General features: G+C 44.5%; 1 protein-coding gene across 2 annotated transcripts in view; it reads right to left on the bottom strand.

Annotated features, from left to right (window-relative positions):
* The window catches only part of KIAA0232 (KIAA0232 ortholog), a 54,918-nt gene that overhangs the window by 12,073 nt on the left and 20,804 nt on the right, over positions 1-22,041 (bottom strand). For both annotated transcript variants that reach the window (XM_024745216.1, XM_024745217.1), the window contains exons 2-5: positions 21,568-21,705; positions 10,046-10,112; positions 8,594-8,675; positions 3,228-6,516 (exon numbers count right to left, since the gene is read on the bottom strand). In XM_024745216.1, the coding sequence (XP_024600984.1) occupies positions 3,228-6,516; positions 8,594-8,675; positions 10,046-10,112; positions 21,568-21,705 (3,576 nt within the window). The remainder of the gene's footprint in view (positions 1-3,227; positions 6,517-8,593; positions 8,676-10,045; positions 10,113-21,567; positions 21,706-22,041) is intronic.

The following is a 22,041-nucleotide window of genomic DNA, read 5'->3' as shown; positions in this document are numbered from 1 at the left end:
AAAGCCTCCTATAATGAGCCTCGTTCTTTGGAAAAGGAGAGAAAATGTGAATGAGGAGGTACCCTGTGCAACAGAGGCCAGTAAGGGACACTGCGGTCCTAAGTTTTCCTTTACTGACAGGAAGCGCCCGTTCTGGAAGCAACTTGGGCTCTGCCTTACACTGGGGTCTGGGGCAGGCATCCCACCCTCTGGGCCTACGTGCCCGTAGCCGCCATGGGGGGATAAGCCCATGGCGGCAAGTCACTACAGGCATTCAGTAGGGTAGTGGTGGCACAGCAGTGGGCACAGAGCCAGCACAGCGGGGCTGGGACCGAGCACCCTCCACTCATCAGAGCATTCCAACTCCCCTGGCACACTCCTCACGGGAGGCCTCCTCTCCTGGACTGGGACTGTGGTTTCCCGGAGACAGGGCGGGGCCTTCTACTGCTTCTCTGCGCCTTAAAGCGCACGACATGGAGGCAGCAATCAAGCAAATGACACAGAGAACACTCTTGCCACAAACTCACGCACAAATAACGGACACCTGGCGCACTGCTCCTCAGCTTTTAGCTCCTGCTTCAGCAGCCACGACCTAAACGTTGGCAGCTCCCCTGCACACGTGAGAAATCTCAAGCCCCTCTACCTTCGTGTGCGCTGTCGCTCCTGCCTAGAGCGTCCTGCCTCCTCCTTTCTGCCCTGGATGCTCAGGTACGTGCAAAAGCCCTCCTCAACTCTCACGGGCTGGGTCGGTTCTCCTCTGGGATCCCACGGCACCCTATGCTCACCCTCCCCAAGCCACCCACCGTGTTACCCAAACAGCCTAAAAGATAAGGAGCTGGCTAGGAAATTTTGGTACATCCGTACAATGGAATAATATGCAGAAAATAAAAAAGGAAGGGTGATTATAATAAAGTCATTTGAGTTAAAAAAAAAAAAAAAGTAGGAGGAAACGTATGTGAACAGGTATTTGCTCTACAAGCACACAGTATCCTCGGAGGATACACACCGGGACTCACACTCATGGCTGCTGCTGGGGAGGGACCTGTGCACTGTGTACATGCCCTCCTGTAACTCCTGAATTTGAACCACAGGCGTGAATTACCTAGGTCAAGGAAAAGAAGTGATCTGTTTGCCAACTGGTCTTCAGTACTAGACTGAACTCTCCCAGGGCAAGGTCAGTGTCTTGTTCATCCAGGTCACTTACCTTAGCGATGGGAACAGAACGTGTAAATGTTTAATAAATGCTGAATTGAACTCAACTAAAGTTTTGAAAAGGATCATAATTCATGTTCCTGGGTACCAATTCTATTAGAAATCCTACCTTCTAGACCACTTGCACTGAAACAGATTGGCAGCTAGTGACTTTTAAAACAGAGCTTGGCCCTCTGTAAAGACTGCCCTCACTCAGGAAAGGAGGGGAAGACGACCCTGGCAGGAGCTCCCCAAGACCGACGGGCAGTGTGAGAGAGTGAAAAGGCACAGATTCTGGCCCCAGCCTGTCCTTTCAGGCCACCCTCAACCTTTCTGTACCTCAGATGAATCTCCGAAGTTAGCTCCAACCTGGCTCTGAACTGTAAGCGATGCTGTTGAGAGACCAGGGCTGTGAGGACCGAGGACAGCCAGGATATCGGACAACCCCAGTGTCCTCTGAGGACTTTACTGGCAGCTAAGACCTTTCAAGACAACCCAGAATTCTCGTAACACGTAAGTACGTCAACGTACTAGAAAGCTAAGGAATATGGTAATGGTATGATGCAGAATCTCACTCCTTTCCTCTTTTTCTTTCTTCCCAATCTGGAACCAGGTGAAACACAAAGTACATAAAGGAATTTTTAAGGAAGAAAAGTGGGGCAATAAACAAACAGATAAAACCTAACAACATTATTTTCTGTTGTTGTTCTGAGCAGTTCAGACTTCAGCGTTTCAGTGGGGTTCAACTCATGTCTAAACATCCCCAGGCCAGCTCATGGGAGCACTGATTCTCGAGTTGCCTGTGGGGCTTCCGACCATCACATGCACTCAGGTCCACACCTCAGCACCTAGCTGACAAATGAGTAAGGCATGACCTGTATCCATAAGGCGCTTATAATCTAATGAGGAAAGTACATCGATGACTCATGAAAAAGGGCAAATGCAATTAAAAGAAGAGGCACAGAGCACATGAAAATTAAAAGAAGGGAGAAATGATTTCTGATGCAGGTGGGGATGCAGCAGGGGAGAGAAGAGGAATGAGGGATGCGTCAGTGGGAGACGTGGGAGCCTGAGGGAGCCTCATGGTACCAGTGGGACTGAGCCATGTGAAGGGGGGTCGGAGTGTGCGGGGGGGGGGACAGATGGGAGGAAGGGCGACACAGCTGCTCTCCAGCCACAGGTGGCCTGACTTCTAAACACCTCCAACTGTCTTCTTAAAAGCTGCGCCTGGAAAAAGGCCAGGCACTGCTATATCAAATAATGGCTGCAAATGGGCAGAGCACTGTGCTTTTTCCGTGAAACAGGTTATTGCCTTAAGTGTCATCTCTTGGACACTCACCCAGTTTAACCTCAAATCACTTCTTAGGAACAGTCAAACGGCACAATGACTCCCATTAACAAAGCTATTACTATTAACCTCATTTGATAGGCTGACCCATATCATTCGTGTAACCTCTGGAATATGTACTTTGTATAAAGCAAAGTCCACCTGTACGGGTCTTGTAGAAGCTATTTTGTTGCATTTGGATTGTGGCTTAATTTTTCCATGTACCACGACAAATTTTAGAGAATTCTGTAGAGATGTCATTTATTTTACATGTAAAACATAAGTTTCAATAAGCTAATCAGTGCTTCAGAGACAATGAGCCAGGCTTCCTATGTAAAGAAACCCTTTGCTGCCACTTCTGAAGAGCAAAGGACCGTTTGAAGAGTAAACAGCGACTTCTGGATTCATCAATTTTTGAAAGCTGGAGCACTTATATGCCAGGCTTTGCTTTAAGCATAGTACGTGCACCTTAAGACAACACGGAAACATCTCATATCCTGATTTATTTAAAAACGTCTTTGCAGAAAATGTCTACTGTCCAGTTCAAATTTATGAATATCAAATCCACGTTAAGTCCTTCTGTAAAAATCCTCAGAATGCTAAGTTTTAAGACGTTTAAACTAAATTCCCAATAATTTAACCCTATCTTTCACTGTCTGAAATGACTGTTCTTTAGAATTAAAGTCTGATCAAATGCTTTTACCAAATACCAATACACACTGACACATACCTCTTCCAGCTGTCCTGAAGAAACTGGATTATCTTCGTAAGCAGGGAACTGACAACCTGCTTTGCAACTGCAAAAATTATTAATTTCTTCTTCACATTGTGCCATTATTTTACAATTTGCTTCTGAGCTTTCTAAATCGATTTCCAGAGACTCATTCAGGCTACATTCCAAACACTGATTCTGCTTTCCTACTGGCAGAATCCCAGCTGACTCCTCCTGGGAATCAAGGGATGTTTGAGCACTCTTTTCCATTCCAGATTTTTTTAACCTGGGAAGGAATTTTCCAGACTCAAGCTCTGATTTTCCATAGTAATGGCCTTCCTTCTCTGCGTCTTCTTCCAGTGGTTTGAGATCTGCCTGTGGATCTTCAAATGCATCAACTTGAGAAGGAATGGGGATATTTGCTTCATCTTTTTCAGATTCAAATTCTGACTCGCTTCCTCCTCCTGGGGACAGTTCAGATGCAGAAATTGGGCGAAAGTGAGTCCTAGGAGAGATCCGAATAGCCCTGTATTGTGTTCTGTCAACGCCGCATATCCTGGGGTGGAGAACTTCACTGTCTGAATCAGAGCAGAGGATTGATTTCGGTTTAAAACTAGGACTGAAAGATGCAATCCCTTCGGGTTCAAACGAACATTCTACATGAAGAACTTGTGAAAACGGATTGCTTAAGTCAAAGGAAGAGAATGAATATTCAAGTCCAGGATCTTCAACTTGAAAGTTACCACAAGCTCCTAATAAGTCTTCACGGAAGATAAAAGAAAACCCCTTATTCAATCCGTTTTCCCCACTCTTCGGCTGGTCATTCTGTTCAAATGACACGAAGGGTTTCCATAACTGCCTGTGACCAGGAGCAAAACTGTTTCCTGGGGTCATAAAGACGTCTGTGCCAGCTATCGTCACCACGTCGGAAGCTGTACACTGTAACGAACCTCCTTCCGTGTGACTGGGCGGCACTACTGCCCACTCCCCGTCGCTGTTAAAGGTTTTGAGCTCTCCGTAAACTCCTCCAAGAATGAATGAGTTCTCTTTATCTTGGGCCACATCCCACGGTTTAGAGGGGGTAGTATAATCGCCACCGTCCACCTGTGATAGCTCACCAGAAACAAAAGCTCTCTTCTCTGGGTTCTCTTTCTGTCCCTCCCACAGACGGTATTCTGATCTCTGCACAGCCTTATTAGGCTCCTGGAGGGGCTCCACTTTAGCTTCAGCATCCAAACAGCAGCAGTAGTTATTTACATCTGTCGAAAACAACTCATCGTCGATCCTTTCTACTTCTACCACAGCTACAGAATTGCTATCTGCCATCTTTGTCCAAATGTCTTTAATAACCCCTGAGCTGTAGCCATCTCCACGTGGGCTGCTTTCACTACATACCTGTGTAGTCTCAAAGCTTTTGTTTTCTGTTTTTTGTTCTAGCTGAATACCACAGACAGATTCTAGCTTGGATTTTTTTTGGAAAACTAATGTCGGAATTTCTCCTAAAGTTCTACTGTTCTGCTGGCAAGTTTCATCTTGCAAAAAATCCAGAAGTTCTTCATCTACATAATTTGACGAGACTCTAGGAACTACGTAATTCATGTCGTCTGCGTTAAACTGTGTGGATTCTTCAAACTGAATGTTTAATGTCTCATTGTCTGAACGTGTTTCTTCTGAATGGGACCATGGACTACAAGTTCTTGTTGAAAGATTAGAACAGTGTTCATTTTCTTCAAAGGCACTATTTTTGGTCCATATTAGTAATCTAGACTGTGTTTTTCCAAGCACATTAGCACTAGAATCTGTATTTTCATTTCCCAAGTTGAGTGTTTCAAAAGAAAATGGTAAAACAGAATTACTGCATTGCACTTCAAACACTGAAAAACAAGAGTTTATACCAGATCCTTCATTAATATCTGAGAAGAGCTCTTGATTGCCAGCAAGCAAATGCGGGTTGAGCACTGTGCTGTCTAAGATCGGGGAGAGTCTAATTGGAGAATCTCCTCCAAAACTCTCTCCATCGGCATCGCCAGAGCTGGATGAACAGCACTCCCAGAACTGAGCCAGACTGCCAAGGTCTTGCAGGAATAAGCCCTCAGCACCCACAGAGCTGGTAGAATCTGTCCATATTGCACGTTCCCCTTGCAACTCCATTCCATCTAACACTATGCAACATTCTGCCTCAAAATCTGTTTTCTCTTTGCTTTTTTGTCGAATCATATTCAAAATCCGACTTTCTCCTTGCATTGTTTCTGAGGCACCAGGATCCAACATGGATTGGTCAATGTCCACTTCATAGAAGTGTGTTAATTCTGATAGATGAATGTCATCCAAGTATCTGCTGTCCTCCGGTAGAGGACAGAATGAGGTCCCCGTGAGGTCAATATCCTCATTTATAACTGCAGGCATTTCTACAAAATGACCATCAATGAAAGTACCTGCTGCGAGGTATGTTTTATGAATATTATTGTTGCTGATACGAAGACCATGCACTGATTCAGACAATTCTTCTACTGCTTCTGAGGTCAGATCACTTGTTTCTTGCCTGTTTCGGTATGTGGTCTCTAGTTTACTTTTCCTGCTCAAAGGAACAAAATACTCAGCAATCGGTTCGGTATACCACAGCGGCTCCTCTTTGTACTCTCTGTCGGTTCTGCTCTCCAGGTACAGGTCTCTTCCTTCAGCGCTCCCGGCGTCTTTCCTGCCCGTCTCCTTCAGCGGCCTTTTAGCCCGCTTGCACAGCTGTTTGATGGAACCGCCGCTGCTGCTGCTGCTGCTGCTTCCGGCATGCGTGCTCCTTTCCGCCTTTTCGCCATGCTTCAGTGAAAGCCTGCTCTGCCCATTCCGCCCTTTTCTGTTTCGGATTTCTCGTGTCTTGTGTCTCACCTTCACACACTTCATGGATGCTTTTAATTCTCCCTGATTACCACTTGAGCTCGAGCCTCCTTCGCTGGAGCCGGAAGACCAGGAGCGAGGGCGCATCTTTCCTTCAGGCTTATGTCGGATTTGCTTTTTGTACAAAGCAGGCTTCTCCTCACCTGTGCCGTTCCTAAATTTGTTCTCCTTCTCATTTTGACTCTTGCTCTGGGTTTTCTCGTGCACAGTGGTGGGCATGTCGCTGCTTCTCTCCTTGATGAGCTCACCTTCGCTGTTGCAGTCCTTCGGGGAGGACGTGTCTGTGCTAGCTGGTGGGGCTGTGGACGATGAAGAAGAGCTAGGGTAAGAACAGACTGTAGACTTGTTCCACACAGTCAGGATTTCTTGCAGGCAAACTGGTTTCTCAGAAAGTGGTGGAAATGCTTCATAGTACCTGAAAAACAAGTAGAGAGTTCAAAAGTGGGCGCTCAGACGTATCAGATGCAGTAAAAACAACATCACCGATCAGAGAAATGGGATAATTCATTTCAATAGAGTCAGTGTTTACGTCACCCATGAATGAGTAACTTCTTAAGAATTAATAATACCGTAAGATATACTTTATACTTAGTTCTATGGCTCAAGCACCCTTACATTCAGCAGTGAGATAAGCACTACAGGAATATTTAGAAAATACGTTAAGATGACTTTGATCTTTAAAATTTGGATTTTCCTAAGTCACTAGTTACAAATTTATACAGTGGAAAGAATGTAATATTTTGATACGAAATACCTGAATTTGACTCTCAGCTCAGTCATTTACTAATGCTTGCGACTTTAAGCTGATCATGTAATGTCTTGGTCCACTTCCTCACCTGTGAGATGGTGATACTATGACTTCCCTCACAAGGCTGTTATGAGCACTGCAAACAGATGTAGGTGAAAAGTTGGATAGCAAAGCAGTCGAGGGCATGAGCTCTGAAGCCACACTCCCTGAGTTTGAATCCTCACTCTGCTATTGCCTAGCTATGTGACCTTAGGCACGTCCTTAACCTCTCTGTGGCCTAGAAAACGGGGTAATTATAGTACCTATCTCACAGAGTTGTGAGGAGTAAAGGAATTAACATGCGAGATGAGTCAGTGACTGTTGTTATCGAATCTTTTCTCAGGAGGCAAGTGCAATGCCCAGCATTAAGCAGACCCTCAGAAATGGCAGGTTTCTTGGAATTCACGTGTTCAGAAAAGGGGATGCTGGTGAGGCCTAGAACAATCAGACAAAGCGGACCACAGCTGAGCCTTGATGTTCCAGATACGCAGCGGTCTGGCGAGTACTGTGAGGCATGGGAACCTGTGTGAGGACACGAAGATGCTGTGCCTCATTAGCCCAGCAACCACTGGAAACACAGGGCAGGAAAACCAGGGAGGCTGGCTTCAGAGGGCTTCAACAGGAAAGAAGCGTTTCCAGTTTGCTAGGAAACTGGTAGCCACTGAAGATTTCAGAGCAAGACAGACTGACAAAGGAAGACTCGAGAGTCAGGATGGCTACCGAAGTGGGTGGGGGTCATTCTGGAGGCAAGTCAAGCTCACACATGAAGTGATAAAAGGCCAGGTGTTCCAAGGGCCTATACTTGACTCTCCTTTTCAGTCTAGACCAGAGCTGTCCAATAGAAATATATTATGAGCTTCTTAAGTACTTTTTAATGTTCTAGGAATCCCATTAAATGCGAAAGAAGAAAGTGAAATTAATTTCAATAATATATTTTACTTAACCAAATATATCCACATTATCGTTTCACATGTAATCAACAGAAAAAACTATTAATATAGTGTTTTACATTCTTTCTAAATGAGGTCTTTGAACGCTGATGGGTATGACACACACGGCACCTCTTAGCCTGAAACAGCCACGTCGCAAACGGCCAACAGGCCGCACATGGCTACGGCTGCCGCACATGGCTACGGCTACCGTGCTGGACAGCACAGCAACACAACCAAGTACTCTTTTTCCCTTAAGATTTAGAAGTTGAGAAGATTCAAATAAAATGTATAATAAGGAAGTCTCCTAACAATGCAGTCAATTTAAACACGAACCATCTACAAAGAAAGACAGAAAAGCATCTTTAGGAAACAAGTCGGACAAGGTCAATGACTTGCCCAGTTCCTTCTGTAATCAGCACGGGGAACTTGGCTTCCTTGTGTATAAAACAAGGACAAAGCCTAATTGCTTACAGCTGTCTCAAAGGACTGGTGTGAATTTCAAAAGTGGTATATGAATGGACCATAAATGGCCTTGTTTGTGTCATTCCTTGAATTTCACAAATATTGATTCAATATGCGTGAAAAAGATAAGACCTTCTTATTCACCTTTGAATTCTCAGCGTCAAGCACACAGTAAGTGCTCAATAAATTCCTGAGTTATAAAATATCAAACTAAATAGCATATGACAAACAAAAAAACTGTAAACCATGTAGCAGTCATTAGTCTGATTTTAACAAACACATGCTTTATTACTGAATACAATCTTACATACATTTCCACTTGATCCTTTGCTGTAGGGGATAATTCTGCCTCTGGAGAGGGAGACCCCTCTAACTTTTTGTGAATCTTCTCTTCTGTTATGAAACAAAAATTCAGAAAGATTTGTCTTATATTTAGTTAATAAATGCTCCTGTCTTTTTCTTAAGTAAATTTAATCAGAAATTACATAGGCTTTTGTGGCTTTAAAGGAACTCTACACCCGTTTATCTTTTTAATAAAAATCTATTTCTTAAGTGTGCCAGAGGGAACTCTGGCTAAACCACATTAACTTTGGGCTGAGAACGGAGAGAGGTTCACCTCATCACTGACAGAGGCTCTAGAGGCACTTAATTAAGAGAATGAAATTCCCTGTGTACTTATTAATTACACCAGAAGGAGAGAACACCTGTTTAGATTCCAAAAATATTTTCTCACAAAATTCTGCACTCACGGACTTTATACTGCCTCATCTTGACTAACACTAATCTGTAAAGAAAGTGATTACAATTAGCTCTCTGCTACTTAGCATCTAGGTGAGGCTATGTCTCAACTAAAACAGAAGCAGCGGGCTATACTCTTAGCTTAGCTCATGATACTGCCCTCAGATTAGAAACAAATAAATTGTGCCCTTATTAAAAAGAAGGCTCGGGCTTTGCTGGTGGCACGGTGGTCGAGAGTCCGCCTGCCGATGCAGGGGACGCGGGTTCGTGCCCCGGTCCGGGAAGATCCCACATGCCGTGGAGCGGCTGGGCCCGTGAGCCACGGCCGCTGGGCCTGCGCGTCCGGAGTCCGTGCTCCTCAGCGGGAGAAGCCGCAACAGTGAGAGGCCCGCGTACCGCAAAAAAAAAAAATAATAATAATAATAAGGCTCAAGGCTTGGTGGGCAGCACAATGACCATGAGGAGGACATGTAAAATAAAGATCCTTAACTTTAATAGGTCACTCTATTCTACGGGCTTGCAGGAAAGTTAAGAAAAGCAGCTGTGAGGGTTCACGAATCAAAATGACTCAATGAGCTTGTCAAGCCTGCCTTTCCAAGAACTTCAAGAGTAAAGGCAAAAGTTCCTTCCAAACCTGAAATAATTAGCTGACACCTTTGCAGGCCTTGATGTCAACAGGCAAATATTAACTTCGGGGGTGGGGGGGAGGAGAAGGATGGGAAAGGTAAGAGATTATTGCTCCAGATCCCTGAGCTTCGGTTTGAAGACAAACACAATGAAACGTCTCCTTTCCATGAGGGCACTTGTGGATTAAGTCATCCCTTTGAGGGCAGGGATCTATCGACCAGTGATGGCTGTGGAATGACCCAGAAGCCACGCACAGCTAAAGACAGAGCGTGACACTGGCCTGGTGACACAATGAATACCAAGACTTTGCTCCTGTTGCCTTTTCTTTCTGATCAATTCCAAGATCTGGTGACTCTACCCCCCTGTGCGTGGATAGTCCTTGGGGGCGGCACTCTCACCTTGCTGGCTCTGCAGGTCCTTCAGCCTGGAGCAGAGCTCCTCCACTAAAGTCTCGATACCAGAGCTCTGCGTGGGAACAGAAAAGCACATGGTTTACTGGCAGGTATGTAAGAGTCAGGTATTTGTATACTTTTGTCTTAATATAAAAGCTTTACAAATCTTCCATGTTTCAAAAGAAACAAATTATGAATATTTAAATGAAGAGTTTAAAAACTATAGGTTTCTAGATTCAATTTAGTATACGTATTTTACTAATGAAGTATATTCACCGGCACTTACTGATAAAATGTGAAAATACTAATGTACCTTCCAGAGTGGCTTCTGTCTTCCCAGGGATACAGCATCTTGCTCACAGGGGAGCCTAAGGACCTAAATGCCCATCTTACGGTTAGAAGTCAGTCGCTATCAGAACCATTATTCAGTATCTGTACAAGCGAGGGCTTGTTCGAGACTCAATACAAATTAAAATCACAAACATCTCCTCGTGGTCCTCTAGGAGTACACGGTCTAAAGAAAACAGGTGACTTTTTTTTTCTCTTGAAGTGAACACTCATGACTGGAACAAACAGAGCAGGTGGAAAACATATGTCATTACTGCAAGCGAATGTCAAAGCTTTAAGGGTCATGAATAGGGTATTAGCCTTTGTACAGAACTGGGGTAAAATTTAAGGAGAGTGCGTGGAAGAGTCTGAAATTGGGAGGAAAAGAATAAGAGCCAAACTCTAAAGAAAAATGAATGATGGAAACAGGCATAAGCAAATCTTTTACTACGTAGACTTTTAAACTTTTAAAATTCTCTATTTCTCACAGGAGGAAAGAAAAATCTTTTACAAGGTACAAAAAAAGTGAACGTATTTCCTAGGAACTTTTTATTTATTCAGTGGCTGAAAGCCCTACTTAAATTGGAATCGAGTCTCTCTAGGTGGTCACCACCCGAACAGGCACAGGACTCTGCCTCCTGTCGTCCTCACAGGGCCTTGAGGGGCTAAAAATAGATGCTACCCCATTCACCTCACACAAAATGACTCAGCAAAGTATTACAGATATCCTCAACAAGAAACTGCAGTTACACAGTTTGAGCAGCAAGAAAGATTACAATGAAAACAGCTAATTGTAAACATTGATAGTTATAGTCTATCCACATCATATCACAGCTTTTTACAGGAGACAGGACAAAAGAAGAAAGGGAAATGGGCCAGAGGAGAGCTGTCCTTTCCTTAAAAATTCCTAAAAACCATGGCAGATATTAGTCATAAGCACAACTCTGACTACACAATTCCATCGGAAAGATTCTGCTTACCATAATGTTCAAGGTGTGATGAGTATGGCCGTTTTATTCCACTTCCTCCAGACCATGAACCTAACACCGGTGTCAGCTGACTCGCGGCTGCACGCTGGTCTGTACAGCAAGCCTGTGTCACTGTGTTTCTAAAGCCGGTGCCGGTCTCCAGGGCAGAACACCAAGCCCTAGGGATTGCTTATACGACTCCGCTCGATCCTCTGCAAAGGCGGGCCACCTACTATGCTCCACAGAGCGCTCATTACAACAGTCACCAGATGTTACTTTTTACGCTTTGTCTTGGAAATCACTTCCAAGCAACTGTAAAATTTAGCTGTCTGGATAGTAATGCAGCTTAGAAGTATATACACTCGCTCTCATATATAAATGAATAGACAGCACGCTTAGTCCTCAACCCTGTACACAAGAGCAAGCTCTACCGACCCCGCTTCTGTCTTCCTTCCTTGATTCCTGAAGCATCATAATTGTATTTTTTCAAAAAAATCATTAGACCACTGGGTTATCATGATAGCAAACTGAGCAACAAGAAGGGGTGTCAGAAGCAGCACCGGACCCTGTCGTCTCCTGGCAGGCATTCTGAGGTGTCGACTTGGCGCTGTTAATCAGAAACTTTGTCCATTTTCCCAACTATGATATTAAGTACTAGATAATTTTGTTAATCATATTTTAACAGTATACCATATCCGCGAGGGCATTCAAGAATACTGAGAGCCTGCAGTACATTATACTCATATCTTAGTGACAGCTCTAAGGGGAAACAATGCCGTAGGTGAAAAAACACTAACATTCTACCACGTAACTCATGAACTGCTTTTCCCAGCTGTAAGATGGCTAATACCCACTTACCTCCCAGTACCAAACCAACATGAGAAACTGCTCTGCAAACCACAGGACCACTCTAAAATTCAAGTTATGGTATCCAAATCTGAACACCGGGGGGCGCACACACAGAGCCAGGCACTTTTCAGGAGATGTTCAATAAGCGGTCTTCCAGACGCATGACCATTCACTCGTGTACACTTCTCACTCACTCACTCACTCACTCTCAGCAAATGGTCAGGGCCCCCGACGGCCAGGTAGGACACCCGGAGAGATGAGCTCCCTACCCTCAGGGAGTTTACCCTCGAATAACTGTTACTTCTCACAGCTGGGAGATGGCCGGGGGCAATGTATCTGGGCCTGCATTCCTGCCTTGCCCATACTCACTGGGCAGTAGGGTCCTCCCTCTCAAGATTCCCGAGGGTAAACTAAGGTGATGCACGTGTGAGGCACCCCTCAGAGTGCCTGTCACATGGGTCACCTAAATACTGGTGCCCCCTCTAGACTGTTGATACGTTTCTCACTTCCCAGAGTCTCGGTTTTTGATTCACTGCTTTTTAAAATGCCTTGAGCGCTTGCTCTGATTTGAGTTTGAGGGTGGAGGAGTAGGAAAGGTAACTAACCTGATCCAGACACTGCAAAGTCCCCTGGATTCTGGGGACTCCACGGTGCTGGCACTGCTGCCTTCCCTCTCCTAGGCTACAGGGTGGAGCCACTTCCATGATGATGCAGCCCAGGTCAAACACTGCAGCTACTGTCCCACTGCTTCTGGGAAAGATTTTTATTTGTTCCCTGATAAGTTTCCATCACGTCCCATACCACAGCATTTCCAATGCTTCTCCCCCCTCTGCGCTTCCCATCCTTCTCAACTACTGAACTTAATCATCAGCATCAAGGAAACAAAGGCAATCTGACGTATTCTGCCTCATTCTCTCTCCTCTCCGTAGTCAAAGGCTTCTGTAGCTATGTTAATCATCTCAAAGGTTAATCTTTTATGGAGAACCCTTTGGGACTGGATATTGCCTAAATGCGTTGACAGGCAGGTTCCACACCAACCCTGTGATCATTAACCAATGTGGTACTCCGGGGCACTCAAGCGGTCCATGCCGCTGGGAGTCAAAAAGATGTGGGTTTGAACTCCACCTCAGGGTTAGCCACATGGCCCCCCTTAAGCCAGTCACCTAGCAAAGCCTTACTTTTCACAGCTGGAAAATGGGAGCATACCAATGACACTTCCAAATAGCTGGGTTTTGAACTCCTTGTATCGGTCCCCTAATTTCTTTTTTCTTTCCTATTTGCCATTTCTTCGTTTTTTGCTTTTACTTCCTGGGAGATTTCCTCAGCTATACCTTCCAACCCTTCTGTTGAGTTCTTTCATTCCCATTATCATGTTTAGAATTTTCAAGAGATCATCTTGTCCCTTGGATTGTTTCTTCTTTGCAGCAACCTTTTCCTCAGAGAGAAATTCCCCAATCTTCAGAGTTCTAGCAGACAGGGAGAAGAAAGGGATGGGGATTCAACAATTTGCTTTCATTTAGTCCCCAGTTTTCATTATGGTATCTCATGCTTTCCCTCAGAGGTGCCTGGTGTCCTAAGCCTGTCTGGCTTCCATCTGTCACGAAAGTACCTGTCAGGATGGGGAAAGCCTGGTACCCTCAGTGAGCCACGACTCCTGGCACTCACCCCTAGTATAGGCCCCTCCCCCAAATGTGCTAGGATTCCTCAGTGAGACACTAGCAAGTGTGATGCATGCCCTCTCAGAATGCTAACTCCCGGGCTCCATCTGCCGTAGACAGAAGCCTAAGCTAGTCACGCGGAGAAGATCACAGCTCCTAGCTATCCCTCCTGAGGTGCCAGACAAGCTAAGAGAGCAATCTTGGATGTTCCGGTTCCAGCTGCCAATGACTGCAACGGTATGAGACCTCAGACAAGACCAGCAGGGGCTTCCCTGGTGGCGCAGTGGTTAAGAATCTGCCTGCCAATGCAGGGGACACGGGTTCAACCCCTGGCCCGGGAAGACCCCACATGCCGCGGAGCAGCTAAGCCCGTGCACCACAACTACTGAGCCTGCACCACTACTGAAGCCCACGTGCCTAGAGCCTGTGCTCTGCAACAAGAGAAGCCATGACAATGAGAAGCCCGTGCACTGCAACGAAGAGTGGCCCCCGCTCGCTGCAGCTAGAGAAAGCCCGCACACAGCAACGAAGACCCAACACAGCCAAAAATAAAAACAAATAAATAAATGTATTAAACAAAAAAACCAAACAAACAAGACCAGTGGGACTTCCCTAGAGGTCCAGTGGCTAAGACTCCGTGCTCCCAATGCAGGGGAGTCGGGTTCGATCCCTGGTCAGGGAACTAGATCCAACACACCGCAACTAAGAGCCCGCATGCCGCAACTAAAAGATCCCACGTGTGGCAATGAAGATCCCGCACGCGCCAACTAAGACCCAGCACAGCCAAATAAATAATTATTAAATATATATATATATATCAATAGTTTAAAAAAAAACAAGACCAGCAAAAGAACCTCCCAGCTGAGCCCTACCCAACCCACAGACTTGTTAAGTCAATAAATAAAAGAGCACCAGTAAGACAACTGAGAATACATACCAGGGTTCATAAACTCATGTCTTCAGTGGCCAGGGAAGTAATACAAACATGTGACAGCCAGGTATAATGCAATAGGAAGCAGTGGGGCACGTGGCTACGTGGATGGAATAAACATCCATGGCCTACAGCCATTTAAGGATAATTTTTAAACAAAAAATCCAAACAAACAAAAGGCTGTCTCTGCCAAGGCACCTGCATGAGGGCTGTGATTCCCATCCTTAAACACAGGAGGATCTACAAAAATCTACCCAATGGCTTGCCTCCAGCTCTTATTTATATTCACTCTCTAGAATGTGGTATAGAGGAGGAGGGAAGTATGCAATGGATCAATATTACTGCACACCTACTATAGGCCAACGAGGCATAGAAGAAAAGATAATCTTTCTGGCTAGGTCCATAGCTTTCATCAGATACGCAAGCCTGTGATGCTAAAATGGTGAAAAAAACAACTGACTTTAATGTAGCAGTCTGATGCCTAAGTATATACTCTAGAAAAGGCACTGTACATGTGCGCACGGGTGGGAGCACAAGAATGGTCCTTGCTGTGTTCTTTATAACAATCAAAACTGGGAAACAACTGAAAAGTCCATTACCAGAAGAATAAATAGCTTTACAGTGTTACAATGGACATTTAGCAGTGAAGAGAAATGATAAGATCATACTAGTAACATAGATAAATCCTTCAAAACGTTAACTAAAAGAAGTTACAAAATACATAGAGTATGATACCATTCATGTAAAGCTAACATGCAAAATAGTCACACATTTGTGTATCCCCTCAAACAGCATTTAGTAAAAGTGTAAAGATGTGCACGGGAGAGAGGAAAACCAAGTTCAGAGCACTGGTAACCTTGCAGAGAGACGGAGAGAAGTACCACGAGGAAAGGGCACTTTGCGGGACTCAAGCTGTTTTCATAATTATGTGTTTCTCAAGCCACGTACACAGGTGCTCACTGTTCTGGTCTCTGTCCCTCCCCGCGTCTGCCTTCCCGCCCTCGCACACTCGGTCTGTCACACCCCACTCAATAACCCCCACGTACGTCTCTTTTTATGCCCTTTTGCTCACCTCACCCTCAGATTTTTAGAGCAGCCCCTCCCACTTGTTTCCTTTTCTACACCCTCACTTTCAGCATTTAATAGTGTAGGAAATTTCCTATAAAAATCCCAACTTTCTACCTTTTCTAAAAAGAGAGAAGACCTGGCACCACCGGGACGGCGTTTCCCACAGACCAACCCGCTCCCCACCACCTCATTCATTTAGCGTCCTACTCAGCCCCTGGAGGCACGCCAGAGGGCAAGCTCTGGCCAAACAAGCCAGTGGTCTATTGTTCAAGCTCCCCCCCCAAACCACGCAGCCCATCAACCCAGACACCATATCCAACTGCGTTTTCAGAATCTCCACCGGCCTCTCTCACAGGCATCTCACACCCATCCACCCACAAATTAGTGCTTCTTCCCAATTTCCTTTTCCTCAGTAAATGAAGATTCCTTTCTTGCAGTTGCTCAGCCCCAAAACCTTGGCTACCTTCTCTGCCTCTGCCCTCTTCCTCCACCCTACATCCAGTCTTGTCAGCTCTACCTTCAAAATACATTTAGAAACAAGGTCTCGCCCTCATCGGCCTGCTGGACTAATAAGGTAATAGCTCCTTACCTGCTTTCTCTGCATCTGCCTCTGCCCCTCCATCTACCCTGCCTCGCCCCAACCCATCTACTCTTAAATGCAGCAGCCAGCAGCACCTTATCAGCATTTAAGTCAAGTTACATCACCCCTCTGCTCCAAACTCTCCAACTTTCGAGGCTTCTCAGAGGAAAAGCCAAAGTCCTCATAACGGCCTACAGGCTTCCTTGAATACCCAGCTCTTTCTATGCCCAAGGAGATAAGGCCTAGGCTTCCTCAGGCAGGGTTGGCTGTGACAACACAGCAATTGTGAACATTCTTGGCTTTAATAACCACTGGCTTCTCAGGGGTCTGGCCTGTAGAGGGAGCACAGCGTCACCTCTTACAATGTGGAGAGCACACCCAGACGGGCACTGCACACCTCTAAGGGCTCAGTAAACGTTAGTTACCATTGTCTTGATGCTCATTATCCAGAATGGATAAGTTCAAACGTCAGCATGCAAAGAAACAATGTATATGGTCAAAATTAACCTTGAAAGTAAATTGCCATAAATGACTTTACATGTATTTTATATACAACCCTGTACAGCATATAAACAAAACATACGCAAAATACTGAGATGTACTACGTACTTTTACTGGCAAAAAGAATTTTACTGGTGAACTTAGCTGAATGTAAAAATATGAGCAGTTGCAATAAGATTTCAGTGTACTGAGGACATAAATCCTCTACAAGACGCTGAATAACCACAGAGCAAGTGAGTTACCCAGGGTAAGTTGCAGTGCTGTTACCTTCAAGACTAACTTAATTGAAAAAAGTTATCATTGCATCCTAACTTTATTCCCCAAACAGGGCCTTGTTGAGCTTCTAATATCCTAACCATTCCCAAAATGGGAGATGAAATACTAGCCCTGATTCAGTTTTAAGTAGCTCAATAAAAATAAAACAGAAATATAACTAATTATTAAAAACAAAAACAAAACAATATGAAAAGCTCCAACTCTGGGGAAAGAGAACAGAACCAAGTAAACTTGAGGATTCAAAAAACAACAGTCGGCACAGTTCCACTTTTTATGTTTTTAAAAGGGAGAAAGGGAGGTGTGGATATATGTAACCACATCAGGCATGTGCCATGTCCACTGGTAAGAGAAACAGAACAGCTTAGAATAACATCACGTAACTATAAAATGCCCACCTGGGGGAGGTCTGAGTGGCCTATCGCTGAGTCACAGCACCATTCTTATTTACAGACCCCATTACTAACTACACTCAAATCAAATGCAAAATGTTATAGCAAAAAATGAGTACCAGGGCTTCCCTGGTGGCGCAGTGGTTGAGAGTCCGCCTGCCGATGCAGGGGACACGGGTTCGTGCCCCGGTCCGGGAAGATCCCACATGCCGCGGAGCGGCTGGGCCCGTGAGCCATGGCCGCTGAGCCTGCGCATCCAGAGCCTGTCCTCCGCAACGGGAGAGGCCACAACAGTGAGAGGCCCGCATACTGAAAAAATAAAAAAGTGAGTACCAAAGAATTCCATTTTATTTGCACGTGTAAACCAAGAGTATTAGCAAAGGCAGTTTCAGCTGGGACTTAACAAACAACAAAGCCCATTAAAGGTCATGGTCCCCAACAGGAATAAACAATGGCTCACAGATGTTCACGGGTGTTGCCAAACTACCGTCAATGTATAAAATTAAATTTGGACATAACTGAGTTTCCTTATGGTTTTGGTGACGTTTCTCAGATAAATATTGGGCCGAGCGGGTTCAGAGACGTGCTGAAATGTGGGTACAACTTGATGCAAGGAGTAAGCGGAGGCACAGCGTCCCACCACAGGGATGTAAAACTGCAGTCTACCAAGAGAAGTCTACCATTCTATTTAAACCATGGCGAGCGAAGAGTCTGATAACTCTGGATGCTTTTACAGAAACAGCTAACACTGTAGCTGTAACAGTCACACATGCACACACGAAAGTAATGAGAAAAGAATTCATCTCACATGTAACTCAAAACATCACCTCTACCTACCTACCTAATAGAGTGATAGCATCACCTATGTTACTGTCTTGTGATTATGTCATTAACATTTTAAGCAATTAGACTGTAAACTGGTTAGTGGCTTTTGACTCTGATCAGTTAGTAGTGACTACACAGAGCTGCACGAAGAAGGGGTCTAAGTTGGCATTAGAACTGGGTGGGAAAGCAAAGCACAGAATCATTAACATTACCATCCTCAGTATTTAGGGAATGAACAACACACCCACGTGCAAACATTCACTGTGGCAAAAATATAAGATAAAATAGAACTCTGCATTATAATTTCCTACATAGGGCCTTCGTTGCTCTCTTCTTTTCACTGAAGCCACCAGGCAGATTCCAGGGGGAAAAAAGCCAGCCTACAGTTCATAAGTGACCACAGTGAATCCCTTCCATTGTTACAGGCCATAGTTAGAGAGGGTTCTTTTCAACTTCTTTCCATTGGCCCCCAAGAGCCAGGTGAGCTGTCCTAAGGGGGCTGTGCACTGATGTGCACACAGCAGGCGGCTCGGGACAGGGCTCCGGGGCTTGAGGACTTCCTACTCCCTTTCCATTCTGTCCCCAAGCACTCGGCTGAGCTCCTGGTGTACGACAGGCACATTCACTTCCTCAGCCAGCTTTAATTTGGTAAGATTAAAAAAACAATCCTTATTAGGAAAAAGAACGCAATAATTTTTAATAAAATGAGAAGGAAAGAGTTAGGACAAATATGCTTCATTGGGTTTGAAAACAAAAATCCCGCCTTTGACAGCCAGGCAAAGGAAAGCATTTTCTAAAGCAACAACTTAAAGAATCAAAGATCTGCGCAAGCCACTCTCCTCCCCTGCACTGTTTCTACCTGACACCAGTCCTTTGTTGGCACACATCATGCTCAGCTAGGATGAATTACACACACTCAAAAAGCTGTCAGAAGAGAAGGGTCTTGCACTGCACACAACAAGGTGCCTGTGCTCCCCCTTTGCCCACAGCTGATTTCAGCTGTCCTTGTTTTTCAGTCCACTTCACCATGAGTCGAAGGCTAGAGTCATTTCTCAGCAACTTTGGTCCAAAGCAGAAATAAGATCCTTTCCCAGATTGAAACTCCCTACTAATATTTTCCTCCCTACCATGACTCAGCAGTAGCTTTTTTGGATTTTGCTCAAAGAATTTACCTGAACTAACCTCTCACTTTTAAAAACCATCTCCATTTTCAATTCCTTTAAAAGCTCTGAAATCCTTTACCAATCTATTACCCCCTTCAGTGTCACACAGAAAACACCTTTTGGGTAACTGTCCAACCACCCCCTCTTCTCTGCGGACTGCCCATCACTCAGCCCCTGTTGAAGGAATGGACCTGCAGGCAACTCTGTCCCCTCGCCACAGCTTATCAAAGCACAGGTGGACAACTGGCCCAAGCCTAGCAAATCAGATTCTCCCTCAACTGAATGGGGCTGGGTACCAGACTTCAGCAGTCATGCTGGGCTGGGGCTAGAATGGTCATTTTTTCACCATGCGTCTGCCGAAGCAGAGAAAGCCAGACTTCAGGTAGAGAGGGAATGACCCAGAAGCACAGAGAGAAGCAAATGAGAGACTGTGGGTCATTAGAGAAAATGACTTCGGCTGCCAATCATTTGGTTCCCAGTTCAGGTCACTCCCCAGGCTGCTGCATTTCCAGCACTGGGTTTCAGTGAGATATTCCTGTAACCTTTATGTATATTTCCATTTTCTCCTAAACTAGGTTAATTATGTTCCTTCTCTTTGTAACAAAAAGGTACCTAAGATAACCACATGAGTGATAACTTCCAAATTCCTATCCCATAGTCTATGAGGCAGCAGCTTCAAGAAATCAGAAGTTAAAAAAAAATCCAAGAGGTGAGGGAGAGGAAAACAGTGGGAAGGGGAAAAAGAAGGACTGGATGAAAGTGGAAGACGCTTTGGAAACTGAGGTTCAACTAATTCCAGAGAAATGCAGTACCTTCTACACAACAGGCACTCACTCTGCTAGGCACCAGGAGATGCAAAGATGGGGAACTCACAGTCCTGGCGTCCAAGGAGCACAGTCGTGAAGGGAAGACAGAAATGCACAACTGCATTTAGGATGTGAGGGTAGGCACCAGGTACCATGGGCACAGGCCAGGGAGTCGGGCTCCCACAGACAACTCTGAGCAGGATGAGAACACACAGCTGGGAGGCACTGAACAAGCCTTCACGGCCATGTGTGGTAGGTGGGAGACAAAATAGAACTTCTGCAGATTATCAAATGCAGCAAAGCTGGTTACCCCCAACATCAGACCGCTTGATAATTTAGGAAGGAAGTTTCTGCAGGTCGGAAGCTTCTCTCCACCACACCTTGTATGAATCTTCTCAATTTAACTTTGAACTGTAAAGGTGCTTAAAGCACACTATCTCAAATAGCATGGTAAAAGCAAAATAATTTTCCAAGCAGTTATGATCGCAGAGATTTTATCTTATAGTGAGCAACAAAGAATCAGAGTATTAAGTTAAATAGCGATTATGCTCTAAAACTATGGCGTTAGTTCAGGATGCTGAAGGACATAAGAAATATTTTACATGAAACGTTAAAAGGTCACTAAAACAATCTTATACTATTTTCCTTAAAAACAAACAAAAAATAATGAATCAAGCAAACATAGTGTTCTTAATGTTAGAACTGTTTTCCCACTTCTAGCAATGTATCCAAAATATATACATATATACCATGGAAAAAGCCACGCATGAAAATATTCTGGAAAGCATAACAAAAAACCAAGAGCAATCTAAATATCCAGTAATAAAGAATATATTAGGCGGCTACTGGAATATTATTTGATGAAACGTAACTTAGCCACTAAAAAGAATAAAGATAATGTATCAATAATAACAAAATGAAATACATGTTAAATGGGGAGAAATATATATAAAATTTTATGTATTCTCCAATTACAATAGTACATAAAAAAGAATATATTATATAAAACTCAATATATATAGAAAAATACTATAAAGGAAAACATGGCAATGTTTACGTAACGGTGGTGAGATAATGAGTACTTTACTTTTCTAAGGTTTTTTTGGTTAAGATGTATTATCAGTAAACTTTTAAGACACACCGCCTTTTTTTCTCCCTTAAGTATTAGAAATCAAATGTAAACTTACTTCATCAGAAGCAGATCGAAGACACTGGACAGCAGCCTGTTTTTTCATTTCTTCTAAAGTTAGATCTGAGCACTTTTTCTTACTCTTTCCCCATTTCTTATAAGCTCCTTTTTCCCAGCCCAGGAAGATGTCATTCTCCTAAAATAAGAATGGACGAGTTTCAATGATCAACGCTGAATAACAAGGTTCAAACACTATTATTTCCCACATACTTACACATATATTCCCCTACCAAATTATTTTCATTCACAAATCGGTACACACTAATAAATTAAGAGACCATAGGACACTGTCAATCAGAGCACTTCAGAATAATCCATTTTTTTTGTTGTTGTTGTTTTTTTGCGGTACGCGGGCCTCTCACTGTCGTGGCCTCTCCCGTTGCGGAGCACAGGCTCCAGACGCGCAGGTTCAGAGGCCATGGCTCACGGGCCCAGCCGCTCCGCGGCATGTGGGATCTTCCCGGACCGGGAC

The sequence above is a fragment of the Neophocaena asiaeorientalis genome, unplaced genomic scaffold, assembly GCF_003031525.2.
Source record: "Neophocaena asiaeorientalis asiaeorientalis breed wild unplaced genomic scaffold, Neophocaena_asiaeorientalis_V1.1 scaffold65, whole genome shotgun sequence".
Taxonomy (NCBI): domain Eukaryota; kingdom Metazoa; phylum Chordata; class Mammalia; order Artiodactyla; family Phocoenidae; genus Neophocaena; species Neophocaena asiaeorientalis.
The sequence above is the reverse complement of the archived record's forward strand: the minus strand, read 5'-3'. Positions and strand labels throughout refer to the sequence as shown.